General features: G+C 40.6%; 1 protein-coding gene across 3 annotated transcripts in view; it reads left to right on the forward strand.

The window, feature by feature from the left end:
• TRIO (trio Rho guanine nucleotide exchange factor) overlaps window positions 1–17123 on the forward strand; it is a 243428-nt gene that overhangs the window by 127518 nt on the left and 98787 nt on the right. For all 3 annotated transcript variants that reach the window (XM_040074368.2, XM_058422546.1, XM_058422547.1), the window contains exons 14-19: window positions 1382–1577; window positions 2158–2324; window positions 9211–9330; window positions 10734–10925; window positions 11397–11546; window positions 12992–13106. In XM_040074368.2, coding sequence (XP_039930302.1) covers window positions 1382–1577; window positions 2158–2324; window positions 9211–9330; window positions 10734–10925; window positions 11397–11546; window positions 12992–13106 — 940 coding nt within the window. The remainder of the gene's footprint in view (window positions 1–1381; window positions 1578–2157; window positions 2325–9210; window positions 9331–10733; window positions 10926–11396; window positions 11547–12991; window positions 13107–17123) is intronic.

The following is a 17123-nucleotide window of genomic DNA, read 5'->3' on the forward strand; positions in this document are numbered from 1 at the left end:
AACTACAGAAGCTTTATACAAATGATTTAACTTTTTTATCTCCCTAGTTCTGCTTTTTTTCTAGAAGGCTTGTTTTCTTGGAATTTCTCTTGTCATTTAACTGTCTCACTAACTTTGGAGCTATTACAGCCACTTGAAAAGGGGTAGTGGCATCTTTCTTTTGCTGAAAACAGATGACTTTGGTTAAATATTTATGCACTTAGATATTTGAATGCTAATGCCTGTTAAGTCAGGTCCTATTTTTGTTGTGTCTTGCTGCATAAATAGGTACTTTCTTCTCATTTAGCACCATTCACATGAGTTTGTCCTACTCCTGAAATTGCAGAACACTGAAACTAAGCCATACTTGTTTCTTGATATCTATAATTTTACTTTCCCAATGAACTGCAATAGTTGGTGCCAAAACTGTGCTAAAAATCCTGGAAAAAATTTAATCATTGGGTTGAGGGTTATGTGTGTTAGACTTTTTAGAAGTAACTGATGCATCAAATCTGTGCCCTGTGAACTCAACCCACTTTGATAATGAGGATTGTAAGCACTGTGTATTAACCTTAAAACCAGTTTTGTATCCTAAGTAAAAGGAATATTTATCATTTTAGGTAGGCTTTGCAATATGGTTTGGAGAATACACTTGTGTGGACAGACAAGGAGAACTTACTGTTGTGATACATGTGCTAAATAAACCCAAAACTTCTTTAGCTACCCTTTTTTGGACATCCTACAGTGAAGAATAAAATCGTGTAAAAATTGAAGTGTAGCTGAAAAATATCAGCAAGCAAATTTAGTTATGACATTTCAGTAATATTGTAATAGAGTATGCTTTTTTGGGTTTGCTGGATTCACTGAGTACCCAGCCTTTTGTGGTAAGTGCTTCTCAGTTGTCTGGCAGAAGTTAAGGGTGCACGTGGCCTTTTGCTTCCTGCCCACACAAGGGTAGAGCTGGCTTTCTTGTAAAAGGGCTCAAGATTGGCATATTTGTAAGATAAACTGGCTGTTGATGTGTGAATTAATACTTGGCGCAGTCTGAAGAATTAAAAAGGTATTCCAGATCCACATTTTCCTTTAAAAGTGGAGATAAAAACGTGTTAGCTTCATCTGTTTCACAAGTAAAGTTGTGAATAAGGCAGGGGTGCTAATAGTGTTTCAAGCACTGGTTGAATAACTAGCAGTTCTCAAAGAGGTTCTCTTGGATTGTTTGCCAAAATTTAAAATCCATGCTAAGACAGCCTGTGTCTGAACCATGTCACATTTGATCAGTGATGTCAATCAACAGTGAGCAATTTGAGGTCCCTACTTCAATCATCAGTGCAACATTGGAAATAAACTGTTTCGTGTTGTGTAGTGGGTAATTGAACATGGTCTCCTTCCTTTTTCCCACCAGATAATTTCAGACCTTGAGTCTTGGAATGATGAGCTGTCTCAGCAGATGAATGACTTTGACACTGAAGATCTTACAATAGCAGAACAGAGGCTCCAGCATCATGCAGACAAAGCCCTGACCATGAATAACTTGACCTTTGATGTCATCCACCAAGGGCAGGACCTGCTGCAGTATGTCAATGAAGTGCAGGCATCTGGTAAGATGGCTCCTCTGTGCTATTCCAGGCAGTGGCTTTCTAAGAATTACCCAGTTGTCTCTCCATGGGATGTGTGAAAATAACAGGGATGCTGGTTTAACTGTAAACTGGAGACACGTGGACTCCTTTGTACTCAAATCATTCAAGGGTGTTCATGAGAGCACACTGGTCCTGTAGCACATAATGTCATCAGAGCTGGCAACACCTGAAGGTGTTTAGTTTTTAGAGAAAGGGGTTTCACTCAGGAAGTCAATAAGACTTGAGTAAATAAGGGAATGTTAGTTTTAGAGGTAGTCAGATCAATGCAGCCAAGCAAATATTTTCAGCTTTCAAGTAATGTCTTCCTGTTTTGTTCCTTACGCCCCTTCATTTGATACTTTTTACTGTATATGGTTACATAGGGTAAGTATCAAATTGCACTTCTTAGTAGTGCAATCCCCTTTACTCGTGTAAGCAAATGCTCCAAGGATCATGTTGGACTTGGAGAAGGAGCTAGGAAATTAAGTGTAAAGCAGTGGAAAGGGGCTGTTTGTCTGGGGCAGCTTTGCCTGTCATTCCTAACCGGCCATCCCGACTGCAGGTGTGGAGCTGCTGTGCGACAGAGACGTGGACATGGCCACTCGCGTGCAGGACCTGCTGGAGTTCCTGCACGAGAAGCAGCAGGAGCTGGACGTGGCGGCGGAGCAGCACCGCAAGCACCTGGAGCAGTGCGTGCAGCTGCGTCACCTGCAGGCAGAGGTCAAGCAGGTACGGCCCCCTGCCCCCGGCAGCTGCGCCTCCCCGAGGGCTCTGCTCCCCAAAACACGCGCGGGAAACGACCTCCTGCCGCATGAAGTCTTTCACTGGGAGCAGGGGAGGACTTCGATCACCTGAGAAACTTCATCCTCTGTTAGCATTAAGTGCATTTTAACTTGCATCACCAGTCAGTACTGCTGCATGGGTCTAGAGCACAAATCCCATGGGAGCAGCTGAGAGAGCTGGGCATGTTTAGCCTGGAGTAAAAGAGTTTCAGGAAGGACCTTATCACTGTCTCCAGCTCCCTGATAGAAGGGTGTATGAAAGTAGGGTTTGTTGGATTCTTTATCCAGGTAACAAGTAATAGGACAGAAAGGAAAGTTCTGCCAGAGGAGGATTATGTTAGATATCAGGAAAAATGTCTTCACTGAATGGGTTTTTAAGCACTGGAACAGGATTGATGGCGGCACCATCCCTGAAGACACGTAAAAGATGAGACACTGAGATTTGCTTTAGTGCTGGGCAAAGTTGGACTTGATGGTTGTAGAGGTTCTTTCCAACCCAAATGATTCTGATATTCTGTAGATACAAGTCAAGTATTTGAAGTATAGAGTGACTTGGACTAATGTTAAGCTCGTGCTTTTACCGTCTGTATGGTGCTGGACAACAATGCTCAGTCATGGTCCCTACACACTGACTTAATACTTCTGGGTCTATTGTTTGAAACATCTACAAATAGTGATTATAGAATATCAACGTAGTTTATTTTCCTCGAGAAGAAAAAAAAAGTTTTGCTTGTCCTGGCAGTAAAGTGGCAGGTTCTGAGTTCTTTATCTGGTAAACACCTTAGCCTTTGGTGAATTTGAGATGTGGGCACAGCCACTGAAGTAGGTAAAAGTTTAAAAAAGAAACAAGACACTGGAAAAGGTAAGAATTTTTTATCTTGCTCACACTTGGCAGCATCACAGAAGTTCACTATTATCTGTTCTATTACTGTGGCCCATGATGAGACTGAATGGCAGCTCCCAAATTGCAAAGTAATATGAAAGGGGTCCAGCTAGGACTAGTAGAGATGAATAGAAGGTTCCCAAAGTATTTTCAGGCAGTGGTTGGTTGCTCTACAGTAGCAGATGGTAAGTTTCTGTGTGGTCTTGAATTAAAGGAATGCAGAAAACTGATGGTTGTCTGCTGTCAGTGCAATACAGGCATCAGTCAAATACCTGATGTTCTATTTCAAGGCTTTGCATACTCCACTGAATTATGCTTTGTCTGCCTTAATGCTTATTCATCTTGGTAAGTGCAAATTGCAAATTCCTCCTTTCACGTGAGTAATGGTTGAGATAAAGTTGTTGCAGATCAGGATAGTTTCTGTACTAAGTTGCATTTTATCTTGAGGATGAAGGAAAAGAGTGCACATCTGCAAAGGAAGGAAAAATTAAAAGAAATAGTGCCAGCTGAGGCACTCTCATCCCTTTATGGTATGTCAGTGAGTTTGGGTGGGATGAGTTAGTAAGGAGAAAAAATCATTAATTTCCATGATACTGAAATAGTATTCAATAAAAGAACAGAATATAGTACTTTGGTAGTATTTCAAAGAGACACTAAACATTTATTTATGTTGCGTGCTCCCACAGTAAAGTGAGTGCTTTGGTCCACTAGCTTTGTTTGTATGCAAGTTAAATGTTACAAAAAAGACACACGTGTTTAAAACCTATGTTTCAAACAAATATTCTGTATTTTGGCAGAAACAGGCAGATGATGAACATCATGGATTCTAGGGGAATACCCCTTTTGCACTTTGTATGTGATTTGTAGATCATTCTATAAGAAATTTCTAACTTTCTCAAACCACTGGTAGCCGTGACTGAAACTGATGAACATAGCCAACAGTCTTTTCTTGGTGGACTGGGATTTGGAAGAAAAAAGCATATTCTATTTTGTATTTCTAGAACACACCTCTGTCAAGTAGGATTTTATGTTGAATTAAATGCCACACTATGTGTGAATTTTCAGACAATCATACATGAACATATAGCTGACAGAAGGTTCATGTATTACTTTCGCAGATTTTACTGTGCAGATTCACCTGCAATACTTGCCCAGCATGAGGCCTGAAAATTGAATGGAACTCAATCTGAATGTTAATATATTGTCTCATAGGATTTCTTTTAGCCCTTTGGAATGCTTTGAGGCTACTAACTCTTAGTTTTGTGATTTCAGTTGCCTTTTCAGAAAACCACATCTGATTTATTTTGATTTTTATTAAGCATGATTAAGGAAGCATGATCCTCTCCTGTCTCTTCTGCACTGGGAAGAACTTTATAGGTCAGCAGGTCACAGTAGGTGCTTTACCTGAGAGTAAAGTGAAGTGGTAAACCTCGTCTTCAGTCTGTTTTGTTTGTGTTCGGTTGCCTGAAGCAGTGAACACATGGTTTTCTGTTCCTGTGATTTCTGTTAGATTTATTGTTTATGAGCTGGGTGTAAGCATATTTGTTATGTAGATGGGATACTGTCTCCATAGCAAGAATTCTAACAGTATTTCCATTTAAATCCTTCCTGCCAAAGCAGCATTACTGCTGTTGTATTTTCAGACTCACACACACATACATTTATGCATTTTTACATTTATGTATTTATGTAATGTATTTATATAAAATACATAAAAATATGTAGCTTGTAGTCATGTGAGGAGGTTAGACTGGAACACTGCAGGAATTTAGTCAAATAATTCCAAAGATTCTCTTCCATACTAGGTAGTGAAACTTGGTGCTTAGTGAATTTTTATCAAATAAGCACAGAGAGTAGACAAAAATGTTCAGTATTGCTTCTTAACTACTGTACCAGTTCTGCTTTGTGACATTGAAGTTTTGTACATCAAGCCTCAGGACTAGGAGGAAGCAGAAGAGCCAGAAGACAAACAGAGGTTTAAAGAAAACCTGCAAAGAATTTGCTCGTCAACTCGATGTGTAATAGGTGCAGAAAGGGCAAAACCAGATAAAAAATTACAGTGTAGAAAACCCATGGAAGATAGGGGGAAGAGAATGCTGACTGAAATAAGAGGGACAGCTGTATGTGGGGAAAACAAGATGGAAAGGAAAATGTGACCACTTTTTTGCAGGGCAGGGACATATGAGTAGGTGGAGGCAGAGTAATATTTATGAGAATGTCTGTTTCATCCAGAACTCCAGCTGCAAGTTTGCCAGACAAACCTTCTTTATTAATCACCTAACATACAGCTGTTGGATTACTTATTGCTGCAATCACTCCCACATAGTCACTTTGTAGAATGAATGCTTTACTCTGCTTAAGGTCAAAATCCCTACCAAGCTCCAAAGCCAATCCAGTTGGTTTTAGTATGCTCATTAAGCCTTTCCAGTGCAGTATTTTCTGCTGTTCTGATCAGGGTATGATCAGTAAGTTCTTGGATATATATAAATATGTACTCATATATGTACACTGGTGTACAGATACTTCAGCCCTCAAGAGTACTTTGAGCTGCTTTGTGTTTTCACTAGCAGATCTTTTAGCTTGGTGCTTGAGCTCTGACTATCCCAAAATACTCCTCAGGAAGGGTATCCTGGCACTCCATGTAGTGCCATATGGATATGAAAACATGGCTAAGACGGCAGACTGAAGCAGGTTGTCTTGTGATCATGTTTAGTTACAGTCAAAAATCTGTCCAAGAAACTAATCCTAAATCAAGCATTTGTCTGCAGATCTATCTATCTGACCTTTTCAAGTGTCCCAAGTGACCCAAATTCTGTCTCTTCCACACCTTTGCTGATGCTCTACTGATGCTTTTCTAGCCTGTTGAAGACTGCAAGGAGAAAGATGGGGGTTGTGATCGACTCAGGGAGGTGGTGAGAACATAAAGACGTGCCAGCAAACCCTGAAGGCAGCACCCCTGGAAGGAGAACAGGCTCCCTGTTTCCTAATGCTTATATTTTCCCTTGAGTCAGAGCAGAGGGAAAGGGAGAGTACTGCTGGCAAATTTCCTCCTGTGAGTTTCACCAGCTTGTGCTCTTGCACCCTGACCTGCACCAAGCAGGAGGGCAGGGCAAGTCTTTGTGTTTGAGATGGCATGTTCTGTTCTAGCTGTCGCTGCTGTAAATAATGGGAAGTTAAGTCAAGAGCAGCTTTCAAGTGGTGCTGCTAAAGCATTCTCCTTCATTAAAATTCTCTGAAGAAGGATAGATGTATAAGAACCCTAAAAAGGTGTATTTTGTTACACCATACCTGGAAGAACTACTTTTTAAGGTAAAGAAGGGACCTAGAATACAAAACAAAAATAAAAAAGGAATTTCAAGTCATCTGCCTCTGTGTTCTTGCAGACAATGTATTTGTCCATGTATAGTTTCTGTCTACAGTCTATTGGACCCACCTGCTTCCCTCAGAAGCTGCCCTTTTTCTTGCTCCTGAGGCTTACCCAGGCTTTCTCCCTTGAGTGTCAAAAATCCACCTTAGCAACTTAGGAACTCCCAGGTTCTTTCATGGTCCCTTTTGTGTGTCCCCAGGTTGTGATCTACAGGTATCACCTTTGCAGTAGGAGAGGTTGTTCCAAAGCTGGAGCCATCTTCCCCTTGCTTGCAAGGCTGCACCTGACCACCCAGTGCTTTCTCCCCAAAAGACCAGAATATGCACCCAGTTACAGTCTGGCATGCCCTCCCTTCTACATTGTAGACTTAACTCTTTTCTACAGACTTCCAGTATTTATATAGGAGAATTCAAATATATGCTATCAGGGTGGAAAAATCTTGTTAACTATTCATTGTGCAGACAGAAATGGCAAAAACTGCATTAATAATACAACGTCACAATCTAGGTAAGTGTAAGTCAGAGGATGAGGTTGTGGATGCACATTTGAGGGAGAGGATGTTGTGTCAGGATGGCTAGACTTCAGTTGCTTCAAGCTGTCAGACATGTTACAGTGTACTTGGATGTAGACCCACATGTGCCTTTCAGTTTTTGAGGAATTGTGATTTAATTGATAATTTTCTTGGGTTTTGCCCATGTTTCCAATCTGAAATTGCCATCATACCCTAAATACTTAGCGCATTAATGCTTCAATTGGTAGTGTCATGTGTGGATCACTAGATGAGAATATTTAGTGCTAAGAGCTAACTGATTTGGTAATTAATATATTTATTAGCAGTGGTTAAAGGTCTAAAATGAATTAGTAGGAAAAAGTTAGAAAAACTGGTGAAGTTCAAATCAACTGGGCCTAAAGAAATTCACTCTGAAATACCTAGAAAACTGCCTGAAATTATGTCATAGACATTAGTGCTTATTGTTTCCAAGCATCAGGAGATTGGATGAGATTCTGGAGGCTGAAACGCAACATCTATTTCTCAGAAGTGGGAAAGGACTAGCTAAGGGAAGATTATAGGTCAGCTAGTTTAACACAGTCCCCAGGAAAAATAATGAAACAAGTAGGTCATTAAACTTGAACAATGACAAAAGGAGGAAAGGCTAACAAAGGTTAATTAATAATAGCTTTCCATTGATAAGCCCCCCTTTTTTTTTTTCCTGACAAGGTAACAGCTCTTCTGGGAGGGGTGAAAAAGCAGTATTAAAGCTTTTAAAGTAGTGTAGCTCAGTCTGTCTGGCCCTAACTTACTATGGGAACGTCATATGAGACTACATTACCCAGAATGATAACTTGCTGAAAAAATATCTCAGTAACAAAAGGTTTAAGAGGCACAATGGATTGGAAAACAAATTTAAAAATGAAAATAAAATTTGTTTGTATGTATTTGGATACTGCTAGTTCATATTCTCAGTCAGAAAATCTACATATTAGAAATTACGCTAAGAAATTTGAAGTTAAGAGCAGAAGAAGCTGGAAAAGGGGTTTGAGTTCATCAGAAGACACTGGATTACAGTTAAGAATTATCTTGATGTATGGGAAAATTGTGCTTTAAGAAGAATGTGAGTTTTAATAGTGAAAAATAGAGAGCGTGGTGTACTGTAAAGAATAAACAGCTGAATAAATACAGGAGTAATTACAGGATGGGCAGCAGTTCCATAGAAGAGTTGTACAGATGACAGTGAATGACCTGAATTATGTCCCAGTTTACTCAGTATTTGAAAAATTTTGACAAGTCATGGATGTCAATTGGAGAGAGCTCATAAAAAAACAGTTGTCTAAAAAAAATAAGGTGACTGGCTTCACGTGGGGGAGACTGAAGAGACTGTGGTCAACAAGGTAAAAGGAGCCTAAAGGAGGGAATCAGATAATGTTTCTGATGGAGAGAGGAGAGGGAAAAACAAAGCTAATGCAAAGAGGGAGAAAATGTCCTTTTTTCCTTCTTTTTTTGGGAGGGGTCTAAAAAGTTTCATGTTCCTGCTGTTGATAAGGAGTGTATAAGGTGGCCTCCTGAGGCTTCTGCCCAGCCATGGATTCTTCCAGTTTCACTGGACACATTCAAGAAGGCACATTCTGAAAAATGAAAATCATTAAGCAGTTCGAAGGACGCTCAGTGATCACATTTTTCCCAACGTTACTGCTCAGAAATACGTGCATACATTTTACTAAGCTGGATATCCTCAATTTACATTACTGACGCTGGCTTTTAGGCAACTATTGCTTGTAACTTGTTCCAGCTTTTTGAGTGACAGAAACAGTATTCAGAAGCACAACCTTTTTCAGAGTATGGGCTGAAACCACAAGCATGTAGTAGTTGACTGCAAGCTGTGAGTTGTTAGCTCAGTGAAATTGCAGTGAATGTCATTCACTGTGCTTACTCAATATAGAATTCACTGTAGTATGTAATTAACAAATGATTTACTTACCTATTGCAGTGCTAATGTGACCCTAAATGTTTTTGCCCCTACAGTGGTGCTTTTTTGCTGGTTGGCAGTGGAATTGTATATTTCATGTTCTTCTCCTTTGTTACAGGTTTTGGGCTGGATCCGAAATGGGGAGTCAATGTTAAATGCTGGGCTTATCACTGCTAGCTCTTTGCAGGAGGCAGAGCAGTTACAGAGGGAGCATGAGCAGTTTCAACATGCAATAGAGGTAAAAGCACCGTTTCAGTGACCATAGCCTTGTGTTTACAGTTCTCTGTAAATGGCACTCTAGGATTCATGCTACAGTATTTCCGGTTTGGGAAAAGCTGTCGAACTCATGCAAAGAGACGAAAACACTTACTGAGAAGTGTTCTTACTTATTTTGAAGTTGCAGTTCCAGGTGCACATCTTCTCAGTGCCTTTTTGCATCTTTGTAAAGTGATAGCTGTTCACAGCAGTTTTGCTGAAAATAGTGTTTTCGTTGGTTACTCCTTTCCTAGAATGCTAACTGGGGGAAACAAAAAAAAAAAAAGAAAAGACTAAATGGACCAGGGAGCGGCAGTTTTGTGTATTCTGAGGTCATCCTTTAATGCTTCTATTTTTGTTTGAGAGTAGGTTTCACTGAAACTTGTATTTGGTTTGGCAGTCCCCCTGCCGTGGCTTCAAACTAAAGTTATCAGATTGGTCATATTGCTGCAAAAAATTAGGCAGAGTTCTTAAGATTGACTGAAGTGCGTGTAGTATTTTGCATCTTACTTGTGCTACTTAGTAACTTAGTGATAATATTAGCAATATTATGATGGTTTGGGTAGACTATTTTCAGAAGTACTTTGCCTTGATGTTCATTTCCTGTTTGGTAGAGTTTCATAGAGAGCTTCCCCTGTCTTGATTTTTTTTTTTTTTAGATTACAGTTTGCACTATGCACACCGTCATTTTGGGTGCTTTGGTAACTCTCAAATATATAAAAATCATGAGACCTCTAGGTGTTTGTCAATTTAAGAATAAATTATGAGGAAACTTAAAAATCTGTGTTTCCTTAGGCCATTCTTTACTCAGGTATAATAACAATTAGTATTTAATCCCTTAATATTGTTATATTACTTGATTTTGGGCAAGTATATCTCTGCAAAGAGAAATACAGTTAAAAAAATTTGCTCACAGTCAATAGACAGTTGTCTTTTTTATTGGCCTGCGCACCTGCACCTTTCTTTGCTCACTACTGATGTGCAAAAGCCTGAAGTTAAAGCTGTAAAGATTGCCAAAATAAGATACCTTTTTGTCATCTTCTTTTTCTCTCACTGTGAAGGGGAAGAAAATCAAACTGAAATTCGTAACTTCAACAACATGTAATGCAGCATAGATAGGTCACGTGGCTTAATGCTAGAGAGTTACTGTTTGTTAAGAACTGCTATTTAGTGTTGATTTGATGATAAATCTCTACGGGATTTATTTCCTTTGTAATTGCGTAGAGAAGTCACACAGTAACTAGTATCAGAAAGTCATTTTTAGCTGATGGGTGTTAGTGCATGTATAGAAGTGTCATTGACAAGGTGGAAATGTGAGCCTCTGAGGTCTCCAAGTAAATGAACTGAAGTGCTCCACTGAACTCCTGACTTCTCACCTCTTGTCAGAAAACACATCAAAGTGCCCTGCAGGTTCAGCAGAAGGCAGAGGCAATGCTGCAGGCTAATCACTACGATATGGATATGATCCGGGAGTGTGCAGAGAAGGTTGCTTCCCACTGGCAACAGCTGATGCTGAAGATGGAGGACCGTCTCAAGCTTGTGAATGCCTCTGTTGCCTTCTATAAAACTTCTGAACAGGTATAGAAGTGCTACATGATCTGTGGCCTGCCTTAGTTAATTCCTCAGTGTGGCATAAAACAGTATTACTTGAAAAAATAATTGAGGTTTGATTATATTGACTCATTTGGTGGCTAGTTCTGGTTGTTTGTGTGGAAGTCAGAGAAAAATCAGCTTTATCTGCTTGTCCACAAACAAGTTTGGGGGGAAGTTGGCAAAGTTGCTTCCTCTGCAGTCATAACTTAAGTGTCCATCCAGAGCTATGCAGTCACAGAGTCAGAGAAAGCTGAACAATTTTAGGGACAGCCTCTGAGCAATTCCACATAAGCAGTCCAGTGCTTGGAAACCTACTGCCAAAGTTGCCTTAAGTCCCAGTCAAAGCATGTCAGAAGCTAGGGGGGGTATATGTAAGTAGTAGATTGGTTTTCTTTTTTTGAGGGCTGAATTTTGATTTTTATTGCCTTACTGAATTGTTTTCCTTTATCCTGAAAGGTGTGCAGTGTGCTGGAAAGCCTGGAGCAAGAATATAAGCGAGAAGAAGATTGGTGTGGGGGAGCAGACAAACTGGGTCCCAACTCTGAAACAGATCACGTTACTCCCATGATAAGCAAACACCTGGAGCAGAAGGAAGCGTTTCTGAAGGTAAGGCTGGGGACTTTCTGCGGTCTCCTGTGAGGCATGCAGGCATACAGCTCTTACAGCACTGACGTAGCTGTGGAAAGCAGCAGAGCTACAGGTATGTCCCCAGCTGCAGAGATGTGGGAAGTGGCGTGCTAACTGCTTCCGACAGTGATTAAGAGAATATTGCCCAGTGCATAAACTTGTAGCCAGTTTTATAAATATATTTCCTGTTGAACCTCAGTAGATGTCAAATCTCCCAGTGTGACTGAAGAGGAATTGGAAGTCACTGCTTTGAGCAACTGTCACTTGAAAGAGTGCTTAAGGGTTGCTACTTTGGAAGAGAAGTCAAAGTCACACAGTGCCATTGCTGCGTGTGCATCAGAGCAGCTCTACAGAGGAGTATGGGAGGAGGAAATTGCTAGACAAGCATCTCGGAGTAGTTGGGTTTTGTGAAATAGCCTTCAGATAAATGAAAGATTTTTGTTCCAACTAATGTCTTAGTGAAGAAAGTTATTGATCATGCTGAATTAAATGTGTGGCATGTGCTTGCAGAGCAGTGTAACTAACTCTGTTACCAAAGGCATTTTCCAGCATCACCATGAAAGATTACTAAGAGAATAGAAGTTTTTTGTTAAAAACCCTTCTGTTTGCATTACACGGATTACAACACTCAAAAACGTATTAACAGAACTCAAATTATACAGCCTAATAGATCCTTCTGCAGCTGGCATGAATTACTAATCTTTGTTTTAAAATGATACGAGAAATGACTTAGTGTCTTTGTTGCTATATCGAACCATTCTACTTTTAACTAACCTTTTAAAGTAGCGTTCCATAATTTGCGTGTTAAAAATGAGGCAGCTGGCCCATATGTAACATTTGATGCATGTTAAGGTGAAGATGACAGCTGAGATGAGTGCTTGCAATATAGTGGCAAGGACTGAAAGCTGTCAATGCCATGCCTTAATATTTTAAGAGCAGGTATTGCTACAGGTACATAAGCATGTGTACTGTTTATGCAGTAAGCAACTTCAGGTGGCACATGGCACACACACTAAACAAACTTCTCTGTGAGCTCTGAGTCATGCTGAAAGCCCTAAAGGAAGGAATTGTTTTTCAGGTTTTTCAGAAAAAAGGAACAACATTTTATTTGGGGGTGTTTATCTGCCTTTCCCCCCCCCCCCCCCCCCCCCCCCCCCCCCCCCCCCCCCCCCCCCCCCCCCCCCCCCCCCCCCCCCCCCCCCCCCCCCCCCCCCTCTGCCAGGTAAGGTGTAGCTGCTATTTGGCAGAAAATCTATTTTAATAGTTGACTTGGCTTCGCTTACTTGTAGAAGGATTTAACATGCAATGCTTTCCAAAACTGAAGAGGGTGACAAATGTACAAAAAGGGGATTAGGAAGATCTTTGATCTCTTCTGCATATGTATTTGTGCATCTTCAAATGAAGTTCTACCTCTGACTCTCTAGGCCTGCACATTGGCTCGGAGGAATGCTGATGTCTTCCTGAAATACTTGCACAGGAACAGTGTCAACATGCCAGGGATGGTGACACATATCAAAGCACCTGAACAACAAGTGAAAAGTAAGGGGTTTCCTGTTCCCATTCTTCTCACAAGAAAGTGATCATCATGTGCTGTGCTGTGTTTGGTGGTGGGGTAGCGAAGCCTGCTCCGGTGGAAAGAGTTCTGTCAGGCTTAACAGGGAACAAATTGCTTGCACACTTTGAAGGAGCTGGCAGTCTTCAAAGCCTCTTATTACTCAAATGAAGTTGTTTGGAATTCTTTTATCTGTTACTTACACCTAATCTTTCTATTTGAGACTCAAATGTGCAGCTTTTATTGAGACAATGAGGTAATAAACTTCCACATGATGATGTTTGGTCTGAAGCCACATGGGAGCTGATCAGTGTAAGCATATTCAGCGTGTTGGTGTCATACATTCTGCAGGTTCCCTGGGAGTGCCAGAGTGATACGAAATGATGCCCTTGAGCTCTCCAGATAGTTTGAATCAGTGCTGAGGAACTTCATGAAGCATGGGGTAGCTTGGATCATGTTTAAATTGGATGTGTGGACGTGCTGAGGTGAAGCTGGAAAGAGCTACTACATGAGGCTTGGCTTTTGCTAAGATTAATAATACATAGTACAGCTTTAAGGTGTAATAAACACTCTAGGGAATAGAGAGAGAGACCTGTAAGGCCTTGAGGGACAAAAGTGCAAAAATTAATAGAGTATGCATAACTGATGGGTGTGGTAGCAGAACAGAGATCAGAGAGATTCAGAAATAAATATTGCATTTTAATAATTTATTGCCAGTCATATTCTGCTCAGTGCATTTTGAAGCTGTGAGTTGACGCTCTGGCCATGCTACAGTCTCAAAACCAGAGAAGTCTAATTTCTAATTAAATGCTGTTTGCACCTACCCGAGGGGGAGTTACGTGTATGGTGTGGCCAGACTCAAGAGGAACTTGGCAATAAGTCCAGAGAAAAAGTTGCAGCAAGGACAATTCTGAAGGGGAGAAAGTGTTACAGCAAGATGGATTAGAGCAGGTAGCCCAGAGAGGTAGTAGAATCTGTGCCTCTAAGAGTTTTTAAAAGTTAGTTGAACAAGCCTCTGAGAAACTTTGAAGTTAGTCCTGCTTTGAAGAGGAGATTGAAACAGATGGCCTCCAGAGGTCACTTCCGCTCTAATTTGCTTGATGACTCTATTAGAAAAGGACATGTTCACTGCTTCACTTTAACTACGAGGGGAAAACAGTTCACGTTAAATTTACCCAGTAAATTTACTGACAGTGCGCAAGTCAAAGTCTGACGATACTCAAGTTGAAGATCCTCCTGTATTGAACTTCTTCTGTTGGAAGGAGAATACAATATTGGCCGTATTTTCACTCTTAATACTGGATTGTGGCAGTTAAAACTTGGAGAGTTTAGCGCTACAACAAAGGGTTGTTTTTCCTCTGTCCCCAACATTTGTATAAATGTACAAAACAAAATCTCAACACAAATGCCAGCAGTATCAATAACTGAAGCTGACATTTGTCACTTAGCTCTTCTTTCAGTAAGAGACAAAGAAAACAGAGCAGAAACAAGCAGGAAGTTGTAGCTACCACACTTACTGAGTATTAGACAATTTTTTTTAAAATTCAGTTTTGAAATCTGTATAGGAACAGTCATTCTGAGAAGGGTAAGTGTGCTTGTATGAGGGAACAATAGATCTCTACTAATGTCCTTAAGAATAATAATTACATGCCAGAACCATAGTGTTATGCATGTTCTGCATACATTTAAAACTGTGGATGAGTGATACATGTTTAAAAAGCAACAAAAACCCAGAAAAAATCCCCAAGTAGAAAAAAATTAGCTGTTGCTCTAATACTTTTTCCCCCCATAAACCATGTAGTATATGCTTCTGAGAATTAAGTGTGAGTTAAGATAGAGCTAGTGGGGACTTGTTCCTGTTAGGTCTCAGTAGTATGGTGGTAGCTGACTAAATGATATAAAAGTTCACTGTTCTTCCTGTTCAAATATGCATGTCAAGAAAAAAAAGATCTCCTTTCACCTCTTCTAAATTGAGAAAAAATTTGTTTATTTTAGTGAAAGAGAGGTTACACATGTTCTAATAGAGCATTATAATTCAGATGTATGCTTGAAACTGGCAGACTGCGATCAGTATATAGTTTATAAATTAATGCCTTAAAAACCTGAGTAACCCTTGAGTTTCTACAGAACTGCTGAACATTTTCAAAACCTTCATTCAGTGGCATACTTGATCCTTATTCCCAGATGCAGATTAAGTGATGTCTTAATCTAGGCAAAATTTAGCTTAGCACATGCTTCATTGGGAACAGGAATTACAGTGGTACTGAACTCTGAGGGCTGTCCTTATGTCCCTGCGTACCAGCGTGAATAATTTCTTTGATATGCAGTTAAGGGTACCCAAATACTGTCTCATTTAGGAAGGAATTGTGGCCTAAAACTGCTGTGGCAGGTGGATTGAGTTGGTGACAATTCCAGCAAGCTCAGAAATGGAGCATCTTCATCTTTGTTTTGGCTGTGTGTGTATGCATCTGTGTTACCTGTCTGCTGTACAGGCTGCGACTGAGCGCGGTTCAGGATCTTGTCTAATGGTGCTTATATTTTTAGGTAGGTTGGTAGAAGGGACCAGGATGCACAGAGACAGCTGAGAGGTCTTTGAGGCTGGAGAAGAAGCTGAAAGTTGAGGGAACAATCCTAACAAATGTTGGAGTCAAAGTAAATGACAACAACGGGGACTGTAGTTCAGGTGGCTCGAGATACAGAGATACTTTTCCAAACCTACTATTAAATATTGATGTTCTATAAGTCCCTTAGTTTATAGAATATTTTTTCTCCTGTTTGTCAGTCCAAGAAATTAATGGCACTAGCACTAACAGTGCCCAGCCAAATATCTCTCACTGCCTTGCCATCTGTATCATGTCCTGGCAGAACAAATGCTGTTCCAATTTGCAAAATTCACCTCGTTTGCTCTTTGTCAGAACTACTTTGCTTGCGTCACTATCAAGATTTCTCTTTTTATGTGGTGTGTCCAGTTGGGTGTGTTGCATTGTATAATGATAATTGTGTCCCACCCACTCCACCTCACTGCCTCCCAAAATCTGGCATATTCTCTGAGCAAGTGTTTTGGAGGTGACATAAGGCAGAAGTAAAACTGAGAAAGCAGGGGAGGCTCACAGCAGATCAGCTCATAGCTTGGCTAAGGGACGGATCAGCTGAGCCATATTTGAGGGGAGCTTGACCAGTAAAAAATAAAACCTTGGCCACAGTGACCACATTCCAACCAAAAGCAAATTCTGGGTGATCTCAGCACTCTGTGGCAAGTGGGAATATGGTGCTTGTAAGCAGGAGGATGTTGGCAGTGATACAGACAGATTTCATAATCCTCAGAGAGAGTGTGACAAGATGTGTTTGGTCCCAGATCTCTGATGAGGTAGATAGAGATACATTTCCCCTCAGGCTTCCTGTTATTTGAGCTTCTTTGTCAAGCTGTTTCTAGGAGGTGTTGCCTTTTGGGATGTAAAGCATGGTGGACCTGCACAGTGGGAGAGCAGAACGCAGAGACCTTAGGACACCCAGCACCTGATAGCCTCTACTCATAATTATGGATTATGGAAAATAGCCAGCTCTGGGTATAAGCAGGAAAGCAAGTAAAGTCTTGGTGTAAAGAATAAGCGTTTTTTGTGGTCTCTTCTGCTGGATCTCCCTTTTGGCTCTATGCAATTCCAACAGAATCACCTGGTGGAGACACTGGGTGTCCCCGTTCCCCTGTGCTCAGCTTGCCCTCTGGGTTTGCCGTAGATACAAAGTCAAGTGAGGCTGCTGCTCTGGAAGCACCAGTGGGTAAAGTGAGCTTCACAGGAAACTACTAGAATCTACTTGTTTGATGGAAAAACCATAATCATTAAAGAAGCAGAGTTCTGATAAGGTCTTCTGCATATTGTAAGCACAAGGTCTTTGCTAGGAAGAATTTAAAAGGTTGGACATGTGGGATTTGGATGTGAGTTTACTGATGCTCAGGAATAACGAACCAGAGTTAATTATTTGATTACCTAGAAATTCTGTCAAGG

The sequence above is a fragment of the Hirundo rustica genome, chromosome 1, assembly GCF_015227805.2.
Source record: "Hirundo rustica isolate bHirRus1 chromosome 1, bHirRus1.pri.v3, whole genome shotgun sequence".
NCBI classification, from domain to species: domain Eukaryota; kingdom Metazoa; phylum Chordata; class Aves; order Passeriformes; family Hirundinidae; genus Hirundo; species Hirundo rustica.